The sequence below is a fragment of the Typopeltis vanoorti genome, chromosome 19 (genome assembly GCF_054136105.1).
Source record: "Typopeltis vanoorti isolate ZY-2024b chromosome 19, IOZ_Tvanoo_1.0, whole genome shotgun sequence".
In the NCBI taxonomy this organism is placed as follows: Eukaryota; Metazoa; Arthropoda; class Arachnida; order Uropygi; family Thelyphonidae; genus Typopeltis; species Typopeltis vanoorti.
The window spans coordinates 64,170,767-64,186,910 of NC_143567.1; the positions used below are offsets into that span (position 1 = coordinate 64,170,767).

Sequence of the window (16,144 nt, forward strand, 5' to 3'; positions counted from 1 at the left end):
TGATACCTGTGATCTCATCTGCCCCGGCTCGGGCAAACGAAGAAGCGCTCAGTTCTTCCCAGCATTACTTCGTTTGCCTTGCGTTCATTCACAGCGGCCGTCATTTCCGAGAGCTATAGGGTCTTCCCACCTTATGTGACTGCTAATTCATAAGTAGTATAGAAATAAAAGAAACGACACAACATAAATTTTAAAAAAATGAAGTTTAATTAGGAAAAGATTTTTGGAAAATTTTTTTGTGTTTCTTTCGTTTTTTTTTTGGGGGGGGGGACAGAACCATGCCCCCACCCCAGAGGTGCACCATTGATCCTTATATACATCCCATTCATAGCGCATGCTCTGGCACTAAGTTTCAAATTTCGGATCGTAAAGATAAACGATAAATTGAGATATTTTTATTAGGAATCTAATTAGGAAAACAATTTTGCTGCACGATTTCAGCCACAAATACAACTTGCACTGCCATTTATTTATATTGCTATTCGTAGCTCTTACTCCTTACTCTCTCTCTATAGCCAAAACAATGAAATCATGTAAGAATTATGCATCCTTATGATCCTTTCGCTGTCCACTGGGAAACACGGAAAGAACTGAATTTAAATCCTTTCCTTAAAGGTGTGGAACTATTTCTAGGCCTTTTATCAAGTCGAGCTAAGTTACTCAATTTTATAAGAAACAGATTTTTCTGTCGTAAATTTTTAATTTTTTTTTTAACAAAATGACGTCGATTGAAAATAAACTCCTCAAACTCTGGCAGATGTTGAGAGGATCTTGAACTAAGAAGAATAAGAACCTAATAAAACATTAATGATTGATGTCAAAGACCCAAATTAGTTGGTTAGATGCTAAGCTATACTGCGGTACTGAGAATTGTAAGATGCATTCCAGATTCACAAGGAACGCTGTGCATTTGATACTTTGCATAAATCCTATAAAAATAAACAAACTCAGCATTAAGATAATTTAATGAAGAAAACATTCATTTTTTACAATGTTAATAAGAAACTTTGCAATACTTATCCTTGACCAGCTTGTCGATGTTGGAATCAATGTTGGAAGTCGCTATGCGCAGAATATTATCGAGATGCTGGTCCATAATCTGGGTTCTTGTCTGGGAATTCATATGCTTCATTCTGGAGAAGAACTGCTCACATAAGTATGTGCTTCCTAACGAAGCGCACATTCAAAGCATGCTGGCGAAGATTAGGGAATGCATCCTTAGAAATGTAGTCTTTGTAAAATGTAAGAAAGGGCACACGGAATAATTTTTCTCTCAAAGAAGAGTTGTTTTGGAGTTCAAGCAGCTCCATTTGTACTAAGCCTGGCATTTTGGCAGCATTGACACTGATTGGCATTGAAAATAAATCTAAAGAAGAATGTTGGTTATGAAAATCGTAAATCTCTCTTCGAACTCACTTCGCAACACGGCTAATTCTGTAACGTATTCATCAAGAGACGAACAGTTGGACTCAGCGAGAAGCTGAAAATGCGTTATGTCTTTTTTTGCAAGTTGTGCCTCCCAAAGTTTGATCTTGGCCACAAAAGATTTGATGTGATCAAACAGAGTGTGCACCAGTTGATCTATGGATTATAGCCACGTATTTAGGTCATTCATATGAAACTAGACGTCGGTCACAAAGGCAAAGTCTGTCATTCACTTCAGATCGTTAAATTCCGCAAACGGAATCTGCTTGGTTTGCATGAACTGCTATATTTCGCTCCTTAAGTCAAAGACTCTTTTAAGAACCTTCTCTCTGCACAACCAACGCACATCACTATAATAAACCACATAATAAGCCGTGATCCGCTTCGCACTCTTGGGTCAAAGACTCTTGGAATTGACGATGATTCAATCCTCTTTCCATACTAATGTTGACGACAGTCACAATAACTTACATGACATTCTCAAATCCAATAGTTTTCGCGCACAAATTCTCATGGTGGATTAAACAGTGGTAATGGACGAAATATTTTCTTTCTAGTTCCCGTTCTTTCCGTAGCAGCGCAACAAACCCTTTGTTCTTTCCCACCATAGCAGGGGCATCATCAGTTACCACCCACTCCAGGTTGATTAAGCTGAGGTCGAAACAGGGAGTGATTTCTTGGCGGCTTCAAGAATACCAGTGCCTTTCGTCGTTCCCTTCATAGGTACGAGCTCTAGCAGTTTTTCTGTCACACTGAATTGCTGATGAATGCCACGGACAAAGATAGCCAGTTGATAAACCCTTCTTTATTATTTTGGCACAGAATATCTTCAGCAGCGATGAGACACTCTTTCACAAACTCGCCTTTCAAGAAGGCTTTTGATTTTTTAGCAATTTTTTCAGCTATTACATAACTTACTTTGACGCACGTTTCTTTCTCTTCCCTGTGCCTTTTAAACGTACCCTACTGGCATTTTAAATCAATTTGGAGACGGTTCACTTTGTCCACACAAAGCCGCCCTTGAAGGTGATCGAAATTAGACGCTTGCTTTGTCTCATGGTGTCGTTTTATATTGTATTCTTTTGACACTGATACTGACTCACTACAAATTAAACACACTGTCTTATCATAGATCGGCACAAAAAAGTACAAATTGGTCCACTTTTCTTTAAAACCCGACAAGAATCACTTGATTTACGATTTTACTCGTAGACGCCATAGTGATGGAAGGTGAACCCAAAAATGATCCAAAATGGCCGTGTAACGGTTATTATCTGAATATGTCTCACACTAATGAAAACGTCTGGCAATATAAAACCACAATAGGCTATGGCTGAGAGCACGAATCTGTGTGCGCTTAGATATGAATATCACACTGTTCACGACTGAATGACTGACTGCGGATGAGATCCTCCAAAGTTTGTCCTTTAGAGACGTGAGGAATGTAGAGATTTTTCTGATGGATGGAAAGGCAACACAAAGATTTTGTGGTTTTAACACTTTAGCTATGTTTTCGCTAACGCCTTGCACATAAAGGATAGGTATAAGCGTTGTTTCTTCTATATTTGAAGAGGATGCTGAAGAACGACTACTCAAAGCTCTTTTTATGAAGGAATTCTTATAACCATTGGATAATGGAGGAATTAATATATTGTAATTATCTTTGTAATAATTCTTCTGAAGAATAAAAGGAGTGGGTTTTATGAACCAGTATTTTTATAATACCTGCCTTTTGACTGGGATGGTGATGTGATTCAGCATGGATGTACTGGCTGTATGAGTCTCTTTGATATAGACTATGAATTGTAGGTTACCATCTGGTTGGCGAAGAATTAAGAGGTCTAGAAAGCCTAACTGCTTATTTACTTCTACTTCTAGGGTGAATTGGATCATTGGATGAAGAGCATTTATTTTTTAGAGAAACTGTTGTAATTCTTCCGAAGTGGCTTTCCATATGGCAAAAAGTCGTTCACATATCTGAACCAAAGATTAGGTCTAAGTGAAATGTCGTCAAAGATACATTGTTCGAAGTGCTCCATGAAGTAGTTGGCAATAGTAGGAGATATTGGATTACCCATTGCTGTTCCTTCGATTTGTTGGTATAACTGGTATTTGAAGGAAAAATAACCAGACTTTCTTACAAATTCAAATAATTTGACTATGCCTGGAGGAAATTCTTGGTGCAGTAATTACTGGTTCATAGAGCCAACTCCTTTTGTTCTTCAGAAGACCTATTATAAAAAAATTACAATATATTAGTTCCTCCTTCATAGCCAATGGTTATAATAATTCCTTCATAAAAAGAGCTTTAAATAGTCGTTCTTCAGCATCCTCTTCAAATACAGAATAAACAACGCGTATACCTGTCCCCAATGTTCAAGGAGTTAGCGAACGATTAGCTAAAGTGTTAAAATTACTAAATTTTTGTGTTGCCTATCGATCCATCAGAAAAATCTCTACATTCCTCACGTCTCCAAAGGACAAGCTCCCACATCTCAGCTATCCAGGTATGTCTACCAAATTCCCTGCTCTTGTAGGTTATCATATTTCGGACAAACAGGAAGATCTCTGATCCGGTTAGAAGAACACAAGTCGTATATTCAGTACATTCAACCCGAACAGTCTGGACTTGGAGAGCATGCCATCAATACTAGACATAGAGTTCATTGGAATAAGACAAACGTCATTCACAAAAGTAGGATCCTCATGGAACGGCTTTACCAAGAAACATGTGAAACGTTACTTCATTCCTCTAACCTAAACAGATCCAATAGTATACGTCTTTCTCCCTTGTGGGAGATACAAATCTTTCCTAACTTTTGTAATTGTGGACACACACACACACACACATAAATTTTTATTTATTTATTAATTTTTTTAAAATCAATTTAGGAAATTTAAACTTAACTACTTAGGTGGCGCTATGTGAATATATCAGTTATTGTTTAATAAGCCTTTGTATTTGTACTGATGATGCCTGTGATACTCAAGCGAAAATTCTACTAATAAAGAATATTTTACGTGAGTTGATTCCGTTATTATAATAGTGAGTAAAAGCCATAGAAGGCCTGAAATGTGGAAAGACAGCAGGAGTAGATGATATGCTCGAGTATGGAGGTATAAAAGTCTTACTGTGGCTGCACTGCACAGTTCAGAATGCCTGGACAGAGAACGAATTCCGGATGATTGTAGTAGAGCTCTAATAGTACTCTTATATAGAAATGGAAATAAAACTGAATGTGAGAATTAAGAAGTATTTCCCTACTGAGTGTTCCTGGTAAGATTTGTGTAAGTATACTTGAGAAACGATTGAGAAGGATTGTGGAAAAGGTTTGTGACGAACAATCTGGATTCAGGCCAAACAGAGGATGTCAGGATCACATTTTCCCTTTACGAAAATTAGATGAGAAATCGTGGGAATATAACAAAGATCTCCATTTATGTTTTGTAGATCTGGAAAAGGCACATGACAAGGTCCCAAGAGAGAAGCTATTCAGTAAGCTATAGTTATATGGTGTCAATGGGGCATTATATCAAGCAATACTTAGTCTTTATTTGAGTTGTAAGTCAGCAGTTAGAATTGAAGGAAGTACAGGAAGATGGTTTAATGTTAAATCTGGTGTGAGACAAGGATGTACATTATCCCCTCTGTTATTCATTATCTCTATGGATCACATTATGAAGGAAAGTGGTATTAAACCTGATATCAAAATTGGAGATGTTAATGTCAGCTCTTTGCTTTATGCGGATGATGTTATACTTCTAAATACATCCGCTACAAGTCTGCAAGATTCCCTGACTAAATTGAATAACTGTTGTAATAGATATTGTATGATGGTCAGCAATAAAAAGACAAAGACAATGAAAACAGGCAGAATCATTGAAAATGTCAACTGCATTCTGAGTGAAGAACCTATAAAACAAGTAAAACATTTCAGCTACTTAGGCATGATTTTTAGTGAAGATGGTAAATTAAATGTAGAAATAGAGAACAGAATCAACAAAGCTGGTATGGTGGGAAGTCAATTGAATAAATTCGTATGGAATAAGATAGAATTAGTCGGAACCCTAAATTAGCTGTATAACAAGACAGTGTTCAAACCAGTTTTAACTTATGGATCTGAGAGCTGGGTCAGAAGTAAAACACTTGACCAAAGATTAGAGACCGCAGATGTGAGAGCCCTGACAAAGATTAGGGGTGTGAAAAGCCATCAATGGCAATATCATATTAAAAACGAGGATATTAGGAAAGAACTTGACATTGTCATCATCCAGGAATGCGTTAGCAGAGCTAATCTCAGGTGGTATGGTCACTTAAACAGAATGGGCGAGGAAAGATTAGCAAAACAATTGTTCTCTGCCCAATGGCAGGAAAAAGACCCAAAGGAAAACCGAGATATAGGTGGATTGATACGGTACAAAGTGCCTTAGACGATAGAAATGTAAGATCTGATAATGTTGGAGTCCTGACTTATAACAGACCGATTTGGAGAAAAATTGTAGATAGGAAGTTAGTAATGATGTAAATTTTTCATGGAGTACTGTCATATCCTGTACACCCCTTGAGGGTACATGGGAGGAATTTAATGATAATGATGACATGAAAATCATTGTCTAATAGTTAGCACTTCTCAGGTAAATGTTACAATAGTTCTGAAAGTATTCAACTCTTAAATCAATTTCCTTAGAAACTGATGTCTTCAGAACTGAACTGAATATTATTATTTATTCATATGCGTTGTGAAATCATCGTGTACTACGCAATTAATTACACACAAAGCAATTCGAAATGAATCGATTTATTTATGCATTGATCTTTTACAACACTAGTTTAATATTGTTTTCATCTGTTTTCTTGAAAGGTACATAGAAAGGTTTACTACAGTCGTTACAACATTACTTCTTTGCCGATCGAGATGTTCAGTACAGGAGAAGTTCCTCGATGGAAATAAACCTCGGCTCGCTGTAACTCGTTGGAAGTACTGGAAAAACAAAAGCAATTTATTTATATAAAATATATATATGTATATTTAATTTTCTTTTCATGTTTTTTTTATTTACAATTATATGTGTAATTTACAACTTCAGGGATCGCTGTTATTGTAAAAATTTTTTGATGGAAACTTTGTTCTGAATATAATTCAAATTGTAAATGCAAAATGCAAGACAGTAATTATTAATCTAGCACAGTTATTATCAAAGCTATAATTAAGTCTATATAAAAACAGGCATTACATTTTTCAACTGTTGACAGCAGGTTTAGCAAAATGTCCCGAACACCTTCTGGTAATGATTCAGCGGATTTTCTTATTGTATTAATGACCGTTTGAATCCCATTTTTGGCTTGTTCTCCTATTTTCATTCCCATGTTAAGCATTGTATTTATTAAAGTTTGAACCTGTTGAGAAGAGAGAATGAAATCAAGTAAATAGCTGGAAAAGAACTAATTCTTTTATCTAATGAAGTAATAATAATAATAATAAATAACAACAGAAATCTTGTAAAAATAAGATTTGTAAGATAATGGCCGTAGCAGTTTCATCCATGCATGACTTCCTCAGAGCAAACTACGTTCTTGAATTGTGCATAGCAAATCAAGAGCAGTAGGAATTACGAATTAACATAATTATTAAATATGCACACATTTAGAGAATAGAAATGCGTCTTTATTGATTTAATTTAATTGAATCAATAAAGTTTTATCTTATTAATTAAATCAAAAAATTTAATTAACTTAATTTAACTGATGTTATTGAATTCTTAAATATTTCTTACATAAGTCTAGATTAATAACTGGTCTTCCCACTGCTGAAAATGTTTTTACTAAGAGATCTAAGCGATTACCAAGTTAGGAGTGACAATTTTATCAACAACGAAGTCTGAACAGTAGAGTTCTCTAGTAATACTAGTAATACTTTTATATGTTTCTATATTCGATTAAGCAACTATTGTTTTTCAGTTTGAAAGGTAACTGTGTCTGTTTTCAGGGTGCTTGTCTTAAATTTATGAGGATATATTTCCTGTGAAGTAGTTTCTGATTATGACAGGAAACAGGAAATTTCTGATTATGAACAATTCGAAATTCATTTATTTGTTCTACTAATGAGATAACAACATATTTTAACAAAAAATCTTAGGCTACTCAGCGCAGAGATCTAATAATAAAGTTTTGCACCGTGATTTATTTCATATCATAAGTTACATTTTTTCCGCTTTTCTTTTACTTTTCTATAGATATCATCTCCAGCCTTCTTCGACCAATGTGAGAATATCACATTCGCAAGCAGTTACAATAATCGCATTAGATAGTTCTTGCCTGCTTTGGCCCTCCCACTTCATAGGTACCCTCTATTTTGATTTCTTCCTTCCGCACGGTTAGCCTAGTGGCTTTGCGCTTCGCAACCATATGCCTGGGGAAGGAATGGTCCTAGGTTTGATTCCCATCGACGACGCAAGGAGCTTAAGGATCTTCCTCAGCCATAGCTAAGTTAGCTGGTCTTGGGCGTGGACAGCAGGGTTTCCCCCCTTAGTTTATCTGTGATTTTTCATCCCACAAGCAGGCAAACCGGCCCCGTGAACATACATGCCAGTAACCCTCATTAGGAGGGGACTCAACCCGTCCTAGGACAAACGAGCATGATATGATCGAAGGAGTCCTTCATACATTCCGGTTCTATATCATTTTACACCGATTACACAAACAACGCTTTAAAAGTAATTACAACGAAGTAATTAGAAGCTGATATTCTGAGTGTATTCTGATTCGAATAACAAGGCTTCCTTCTTTCTGTGCTTTCATCAGGTTTGAAAACATCATGCGACCAAATCAAAACAAAGAAGAATAACATAACATCGGTAATAGAAAATCATTACCTTGTTGAAATCAGGACGAACTAACAGTCCTAAGAAGACGTGTAAATGACTCAAACGACTACTTCAAAGTATGTACAACTATCAACATTTAAGACAGCATAAACGACGACTGAAACGCGAAAACAGAATAGTGGAAAAAATTCTGTACTGTTTGAACCGTATCGAATTCTTGGAACTGTATAAATAAATTAGCAGCAAGCTAGAATAAAGCAATACCTATATTATGAACTATTAAGGAAATATATGGCTCTTATACTAACAATAATGATAAACAAGTTTATTCTTGATGAATCAACACACGAAGAAATCCAGAAAGCTTACAGCCAAAGAATGGTGTTCTGAAATAGATTCAATATTAAGATCAACGGATCCAAGAAAAACTCATGGAGAGGACGGAGTAACCGGCGACATACTTGTAAGAGCGTTTGTGAACGAATTCCTAAAGAGAAGGGCTTCATTACGGAAACGCTCTACAATTATACCCATAATCAAACCAGGAAAAGGATCATCAGACGAAATTAGCAAATACAAGCATGCCAATTAGTCCCATAAAGGATGACGCGATAGAATAATTTCTAATAAACTGAATAATGCACTTTGTCTATTCAAGAGACCTATTAAGCAGCAATCGGTCTCCATTTAGGTCTCAATCAAGCACAGTAGACACAAATATGGAGGTTTAAGAGTTCACAGAACACTGTATAAAAAATCAATAAACACATGCTACTGATCTCACTGGATGTACATGGGCCCTCAATGTTGCTTGGTGGCCAGTCATAATTAATCAATTAAGAGATATCAAATATCCAAAAAAACCTAAGCTTCCTTAGAAAAAAATTATACTGGAGATAAAAAAGCAACCCTCATTGAAAACCACAGCTGTAACGAAAGAAGTCAAACTAGACTGTCCGCAAGATTCCTGCTGTGCACCAGGTTCCTCCATCATCCAACACGACTAGATATTATTAAGACTCCCTTTCACTACCGAAAGAACGTTCTTCTAAACGGAGAAGTTTTTCAGTTAGCCAGTGAGCTAAAATACCTAGGAGTAACAATAGACGAAAAATTCACCTTCAACAAGCACATCTCATATGTTGTCGAAAAAAGCTTACAAATGGTAATTCTTCTAGCTAAGTCTGCAAGGATCAAGTACGGATTAGGACAACGAGCGCTGAAAACAATTATACCGGAGCTATACTATACTATCATTGATATCTTATGCTGCACCTGCCTAGAAACATAAACTAAAATCAAAGAAAAACCGACAAAAGCTAAACAGAGTTCAACACCATATAGCCATAAGGATATTAGGAACGAATTTATTAGTATTCGGGAATGTACTAGCAGAGATAATCTGCGGTAGTCTGCTTCAGCAAGATGGGAAAAGAAATTTTAGCAAAAGAAGTGCAGCTTTCCAGAATGGAAAGAAACACTCCGGGTAAGACCTATATCCAGGTGAACTGATGCAGTAGTATGCGCCTGTGTTAAAAGACAGAAATATAAGCTCTCATAATATTAGAGTCTCGGTAGATGACAAATTCATTTTAGGAAGGGTGTTAATAGATGTAATAATGTAATCATTTCATGTAGTACTATCGCAATATACTATACACCTGTTTATTAGGATAACAGAATATCAGGAACTTGATGGAGATGATGATGAAGATGGCTAATTAAGCTGCATTTATGATAAAAATAATCCAATACTCCTTCTACGTTTGCAAATAAAAGATAGTGAAGAAAGGAACAGACCTATATATCATATTTTAAAACTTACAGCTTGCATAGCGGGTTTTATTAAACTTTCTGTAATTAACTCTTTTCCATCTTTAAGCGTCTGGATAACCTTATCCAGCTTATCCAGAGCCACTTGCAGTACACCATCCAAAATTCCTCGTCTTCTTCTCATTCTATGAATATGAACAAGATTGTATAAATAATAAATTTAAGTATATCATTAATTTTTAAATTGTTTTATATTTCAATAGATACTCAATTCAAGACAATTGAACATTCTTTATGACGGCAAATATTAAAAGAAATCTAAATTGCAATATAACAGTGCAATAACATGTTTTTTTTAAACAAACAAACATGTAATTGTACACATTTGCATTTTATTCACATGGTGCGTTTCTATCATAATTATGCCATTATGCAAACGAAAAGAGAATGGAAAGATCTTCGAAAGCGACTTTACTTTATGCTGATACGAATACTACTTCCTAGTTTCATTTCAGTTCAATATGCTTGAACTTGTAATCTACGATTGTTTATCAGCAATCGTAGATTACATTTTCTCCACTCTTACTCATTATCGAAATAACCTCTCTAACTTAGACACGCTCCATGATTGCACCTCTCCTCTTCACTCTTACCTAACTCTCGCAGTTATGTAAGAGTGAAGAGAACAAATGTGAATTACATTCAAAACATGCCTTTAGGTTTGAGATAACTATGTTATTCAAAAATGACGGTTACGAAATCCAAGAATGTCATACGCTAAGAAAGACCTTTGAAAACCACCTATTTTTGATTATGAAGATTCCATTCTATCCAATGAGTTGCATTATTTGCAGTCTAATAATACATGGCTTTTGACAATAGAAAAAGAAACATTTATTTGATTTCATTTCTCAGTTAGTATTATATGATACTGTTGGGGATACATATAGCTCTCGTACATTGTAAAACTTTCTGGTTTCGCATTCATTTCTCATCCCTTCATTCACTGCTTGCTTTATCTTTGTAGGACGAACGGAAAAAGCTTCTTTATTATAACATCCAAAACATTTCTCTCCATTGAGATTTCTGCTTCATTAAAATTAACAGTATTCAAAAGAGCTGATGAACCTGCTCCAAATCCGTAAACCTTAACAAAGGAAATTTGCACTCATTTATTTATTAAGATAAGTAATTCTTGTTCTGTGAGATAGTCTCATATTAAATTATTATATTGTAGTGGACCTGTAATTAGAACCAATATTATTCTCTTGTATTCATATACTTGTAGATAATTGTATACTTCAGATTAAGAGAACCTATAAGCAGAATCAGAACCCTTTATCTCAAATGATTGTTCCTGATTCCTTTCTTTATAACTTTCTTGCAGTTATCTGTGTATATCAAGTCTACTTAAAGAAACAAGGAAACCACCGCTTTACTCTTCGCCCAATGTAGTAAGGCTGAGAATGAAAAATAAGAATAAATTAAGACCGAAGCTAGAAACGATTTAAACGCGGTTTCATTAAATTATCACAACAAACAAACCTCATTTACATAACAGCCTAACTATAGTATAACATTTCGATATCATCAAGTTAAATACTGCAGTTTGATACTTACAATGGATCCACGGGAAGCGCACGTTTGTCTGATCCTTTCATTTGTTTCATATCTGGAAAATAAATTTAAATATAAACCAAAAATCACATTGAATTCCCTAATTGTTCTGCTTTTTTATAATGAATTATATGTTTTGTTTGCATAACAACCTTTGTATTTCTATCCATAGATTGCACAATATGTAATTAATAGGAAATCCAAATTGCGTTGTCGTTATATGAGTAGGAAAAAGAAACTGTGTTTGATAACTTCGGTTTCGCGAAAGTAGCGTATATATCATCGAATGTCAGATACTCAATTTTGAATTCGGAAATTGTCACGAATTTTAGTACGCTTAAAAATAGCTTCTGAAGATGCAGAGTTATACGCAGAATATACTATTGGATACTCGCACACATCCACACATTTATTCTAAATGACTGAACAATGATCGTGATGCTTCCTTTTATCCTTTGTATTCAAACTGCAGCTGCATAAGAAATAGTTTCTATATTGAAAACAGCCATTCTAATTTAATTATTCTCACGATGCTCTTATCTGAATGGTGCTGCGTGTTCATGATTCTGCAGTCGGGAAATGCAAGAACTCTTCTCTAGAGCTGTCAAAAGAACGGAATGTTCTATTTATTTGGAAAGGACTACGAATTACGCAGAGCACGCGAGGAGTACTTTTCTAGTGGCTTTTCAACGGAAATATCGAATTACTCGATATCAGACAGAAGAAATGCTATTTTTCTTCGAGAAACTCAGTATTTTACTTCCTAATAAAATCATAACAGTTTTCTGTTTAATTTGGAGGACGGAGTAAAGCGCCTTAAAATAATTAATGGTGAATCATGCAGAATTGGAAACGACCTGTCTAAATCTGTCTAAATACAATTATCCATTTACCAAAGTTTTGTGTGTCTTATTCAGTACCCTTTAACATGTTTAACTCTTATGAAAATAACCTTAATTATGTAATTAACACATTCATTATTGTCTATTGTTAATCTATTTGAGATATCTAATTTTATATTTGGTATGGAAATTTCTAATTAAAAGTATTACATTATATTTTACTGATTTTTCGTACTCGCGGAAGAAATTTATGTTAAAGAAAAGTCTTAATGAAACATAAAAACTATATATGTAATTTAAAACAACCTTCGGGGTCGAAATAATTGCAAAATATTTTAAGTGTAAACTTTGTTTTAAAATCAGTGATTTTCTTAAAGTCAAATACAAAACTTTATTTATTAACTAATCACTGTTATTATTACTGAAGATATAACCAACTCCAATTTATTCGCATAACGAATTATAATAAAATATATCTTACATGTTTCTATTGTTGTGAGGAGTTGCTCCACATATTGTGCAAGAGGTTCTGGTAGTTTATTACTGATTGTTCTCACTGCTTTAAGGAATTCTTCCATGGCTTTCATCACGATATCTGATACTTTCGTTCCCATTTGTATCATTGTATTTACTGTTTTAGTAACCTACAGAGAAGAGAAAAAGAAATAAAGTAAATAGCTAGATAAGAAATAATTCTGTCATCCAACGAAGCTATAATAAAAAGCTAATAAAACTATTGTAAAAATATTATTTACAATATAATGATAACAGTTTCACTGTCACAAACAGAAATTCCTGTTTATGGAGGAACAAATGTCTGCAGTAATAACGAAGCTTTCACTGCTGAAAGATTTTCAATAACACTTCTAAGCGATTACAAAGTATTTTACTGGCAATTTTATCAAGAATAAAGTCCCATCATGCAAACTTCTATATTTTCTTCCATACTCGTTTGAGCAATTGTCTTTTCCAATTTTATTGGTGACGGACTGTTTTCAGGGTACTTGGCTTTCATCTCTTAGGATGTGTTGCTATGAATCATTATCTGGTTATGAACGATAAGAAATCATTGATTTGTTCTTTTAGTGGAAGAAGAACATATTTTACAAACATTTAGGCTACTTCCTTCGATATTTTATCACAGAGAGAAATTTATCATTCAAAAACGAATGATGAAATTTCTCTCTGTGATTTGCTTCATACCATAAGTTAAATTTCTTCTGCTTTACACATACTTTTATACAGATATCATCGCCAGCATTGATCAGTCAATGTTATATTATCCGCTTTTCAACCTGTTACAATATTGACAGTGATAGTCAATGCCTACTTTGGGACTTCAACTTCACATATGCTTCTGTTTTGATGTCTTATTTTTCCTACACCCCAATTCAGGTTTATTTTTGGGAACAACCGAAATCGATTTCACTCTAAATGTGGATCAGCTCATCATTCTGTTGATTGCAGTATTTTTGTATGTTATTTTACACCCCATTGCAGAACAACACTTCAACATGAAGTACTGAGAGGTCCTCGGAAGCTAATATTCTGATTCTTTTATAGAAGCCAAAAGATAACTAGGAAACGCGAATACTTGAACTTCGGTTGTCAATTCCTTTGAAAATAATTACCTACTTGGTCTGTTCTATTCATGTCGACATTTCTCATGACAGTGAAATCCTCTTCCCATATCAGATCAAATATCACTCTCTCCCCCCACACACACACTTAAAAATGAACATCAAAATTTTAGGTGTATGTCCAAATGTTGGACGTACACCTAAAACACAGCTCAAACTCAAAACATGCATTATTATGGTAAGCAATGAAAACGTTAGTAGAAACAGCGCATATTTAACATAAAAAATCAAAACATCCTGTAAGGATCTTCCTTAACGGGGATGTTCTCGAGGTAACCAGTGAGCTAAAATACCTGTGAGTAACAAGAGATGAAATACCTTCAAGAAGCGCATCTCATTTGTTGCCGATAAAAGCTTACAAATTCTAAATCTTCTAGCTAAGTAGACAATTATAAAGTGTCTCTTATATGACCAATGAGCGCTGAAAACATCATATACCGGAGCTATACTACCATTGATATCTTATGCTGCATTTGCTTGGGAAAATGCACTAAAGCCTAAGAAAAACAGGCACTCTATATACATGGTTTTCAACACTTTATAGCCATACGGTAATTAAAGAAGAATATTTTCAGAGGCGGCTTGCATTATTTCTGATCTAACACCGATCAACCAAAAAAATGCAAGAATGATCTCTTTTATATGAAGTCATTTTCGGAAGATGTAACGGAAATGCTAACATTGATCCAAATATTGGCTACACGCACTTCCGGTTCAACGCAGTAGGTGGCATCACACAGCCATCTAAACATATATTGAGTACAAAGAAAGCTCTGAAAGCAAAACGTTTCATATATAAACTGACATGAGCAAAATCGCAGGAAACGTCCGTTGATATTTCATTGTATGTTATATACAGTCTATTATACAAGAATGTCGCTCTAGACCGCATCCCCTCTGTTCCAACAAGTGCTATAGTTCATTCCCTTACATATCTTAGTGAATTCGAAACTTTGATATTTTAAGTATTCTGGCATGTTAATACCGAATATGCAATAAACAGGTCAGCAAAATATGCAAATTATTCATTCGTATAAAAATATGCGTAGCGAAAAGAATGTCATTCGTTGTTTTTTGTTTGGTTTTATCAGGTTTCCTCATCGGTTTAGCCACATCGCTGGTATTTTGTGAATCAAAGCCAGAACCGTTTATGGAATGGCAGTATCGTTATATGAAAATGGCGTCAAGAAGGTGTGACGGAGTTTCTTTCCAGCATTATGGACGTACCTTCTCAGGAACCATTAGAAGACGAGCTGTGCAAGGTAATGCGATAGCTAATTCAATGAAAACAGATCGCTCTTTTACTCTTACAAGAGATGGAACTCTACAATGTCCCATTAACAAATACCGCTTGAGGTTGCTGCGGTTACAAATGAAAAATAGTCAACGAATTATTTGACTAATACTTTGTTCAATCGTAAGCAAGGTAGCCAGCAATTTGCATCCTATGAAGCATAACTCAACTCGAAGTTGGTTAAAACCTATCCCATAAATATATATATATATATATATATATATATATTTATGTATATTATACTTCCAAAATACTAGTTTCTGGTAATGAAGAAGATGTGTAATTTTTCGTTATCAGTAACATCATGTTTCAACATAAAAATATGCACAAATTCATGTGAAGAGAAGATTCAAGAAATAAAAATAAACTCTTGTTGATTATGAAACTGTTCATAGCGATATGTTCGCGCTGTTCATCAGGCAAGACTACATAGAAAGAGAATATGAGACTGTCATTAATAGCCATTTCGTTTTGAGTGAGATATACTGAACAACATATTGAAAAAGAAGAGTGTCGGAGAAGGTTTTAAAACTAATCACAGTTGAGTAGGTTCGAGAGGTGAACTCTGCACTAAAATACACAAACATTATTCAGGGGGAAATTAAAAAGTATGAAAACAACAACCAGACCATGTAGTATTCCGCGGCAATCTGTGAAGGAAACATTTCGTTATTCAAATTGAGACCCATGCGGAAAAGTTGTCTGCAGAGATCGGAAACTCAGAAGTC

At 34.8% G+C, this 16,144-nt stretch overlaps 1 protein-coding gene across 2 annotated transcripts in view; it reads right to left on the bottom strand.

The window, feature by feature from the left end:
* Positions 1-6,208: 6,208 nt before the first annotated feature.
* Positions 6,209-16,144, bottom strand: part of LOC150096185 (uncharacterized) — a 36,183-nt gene continuing 26,247 nt past the window's right edge. For both annotated transcript variants that reach the window (XM_090409162.1, XM_090409161.1), the window contains exons 11-15: positions 12,964-13,126; positions 11,644-11,695; positions 10,076-10,208; positions 6,661-6,823; positions 6,209-6,407 (exon numbers count right to left, since the gene is read on the bottom strand). In XM_090409162.1, coding sequence (XP_090265288.1) covers positions 6,346-6,407; positions 6,661-6,823; positions 10,076-10,208; positions 11,644-11,695; positions 12,964-13,126 — 573 coding nt within the window. In that variant the 3' untranslated portion in view covers positions 6,209-6,345. The remainder of the gene's footprint in view (positions 6,408-6,660; positions 6,824-10,075; positions 10,209-11,643; positions 11,696-12,963; positions 13,127-16,144) is intronic.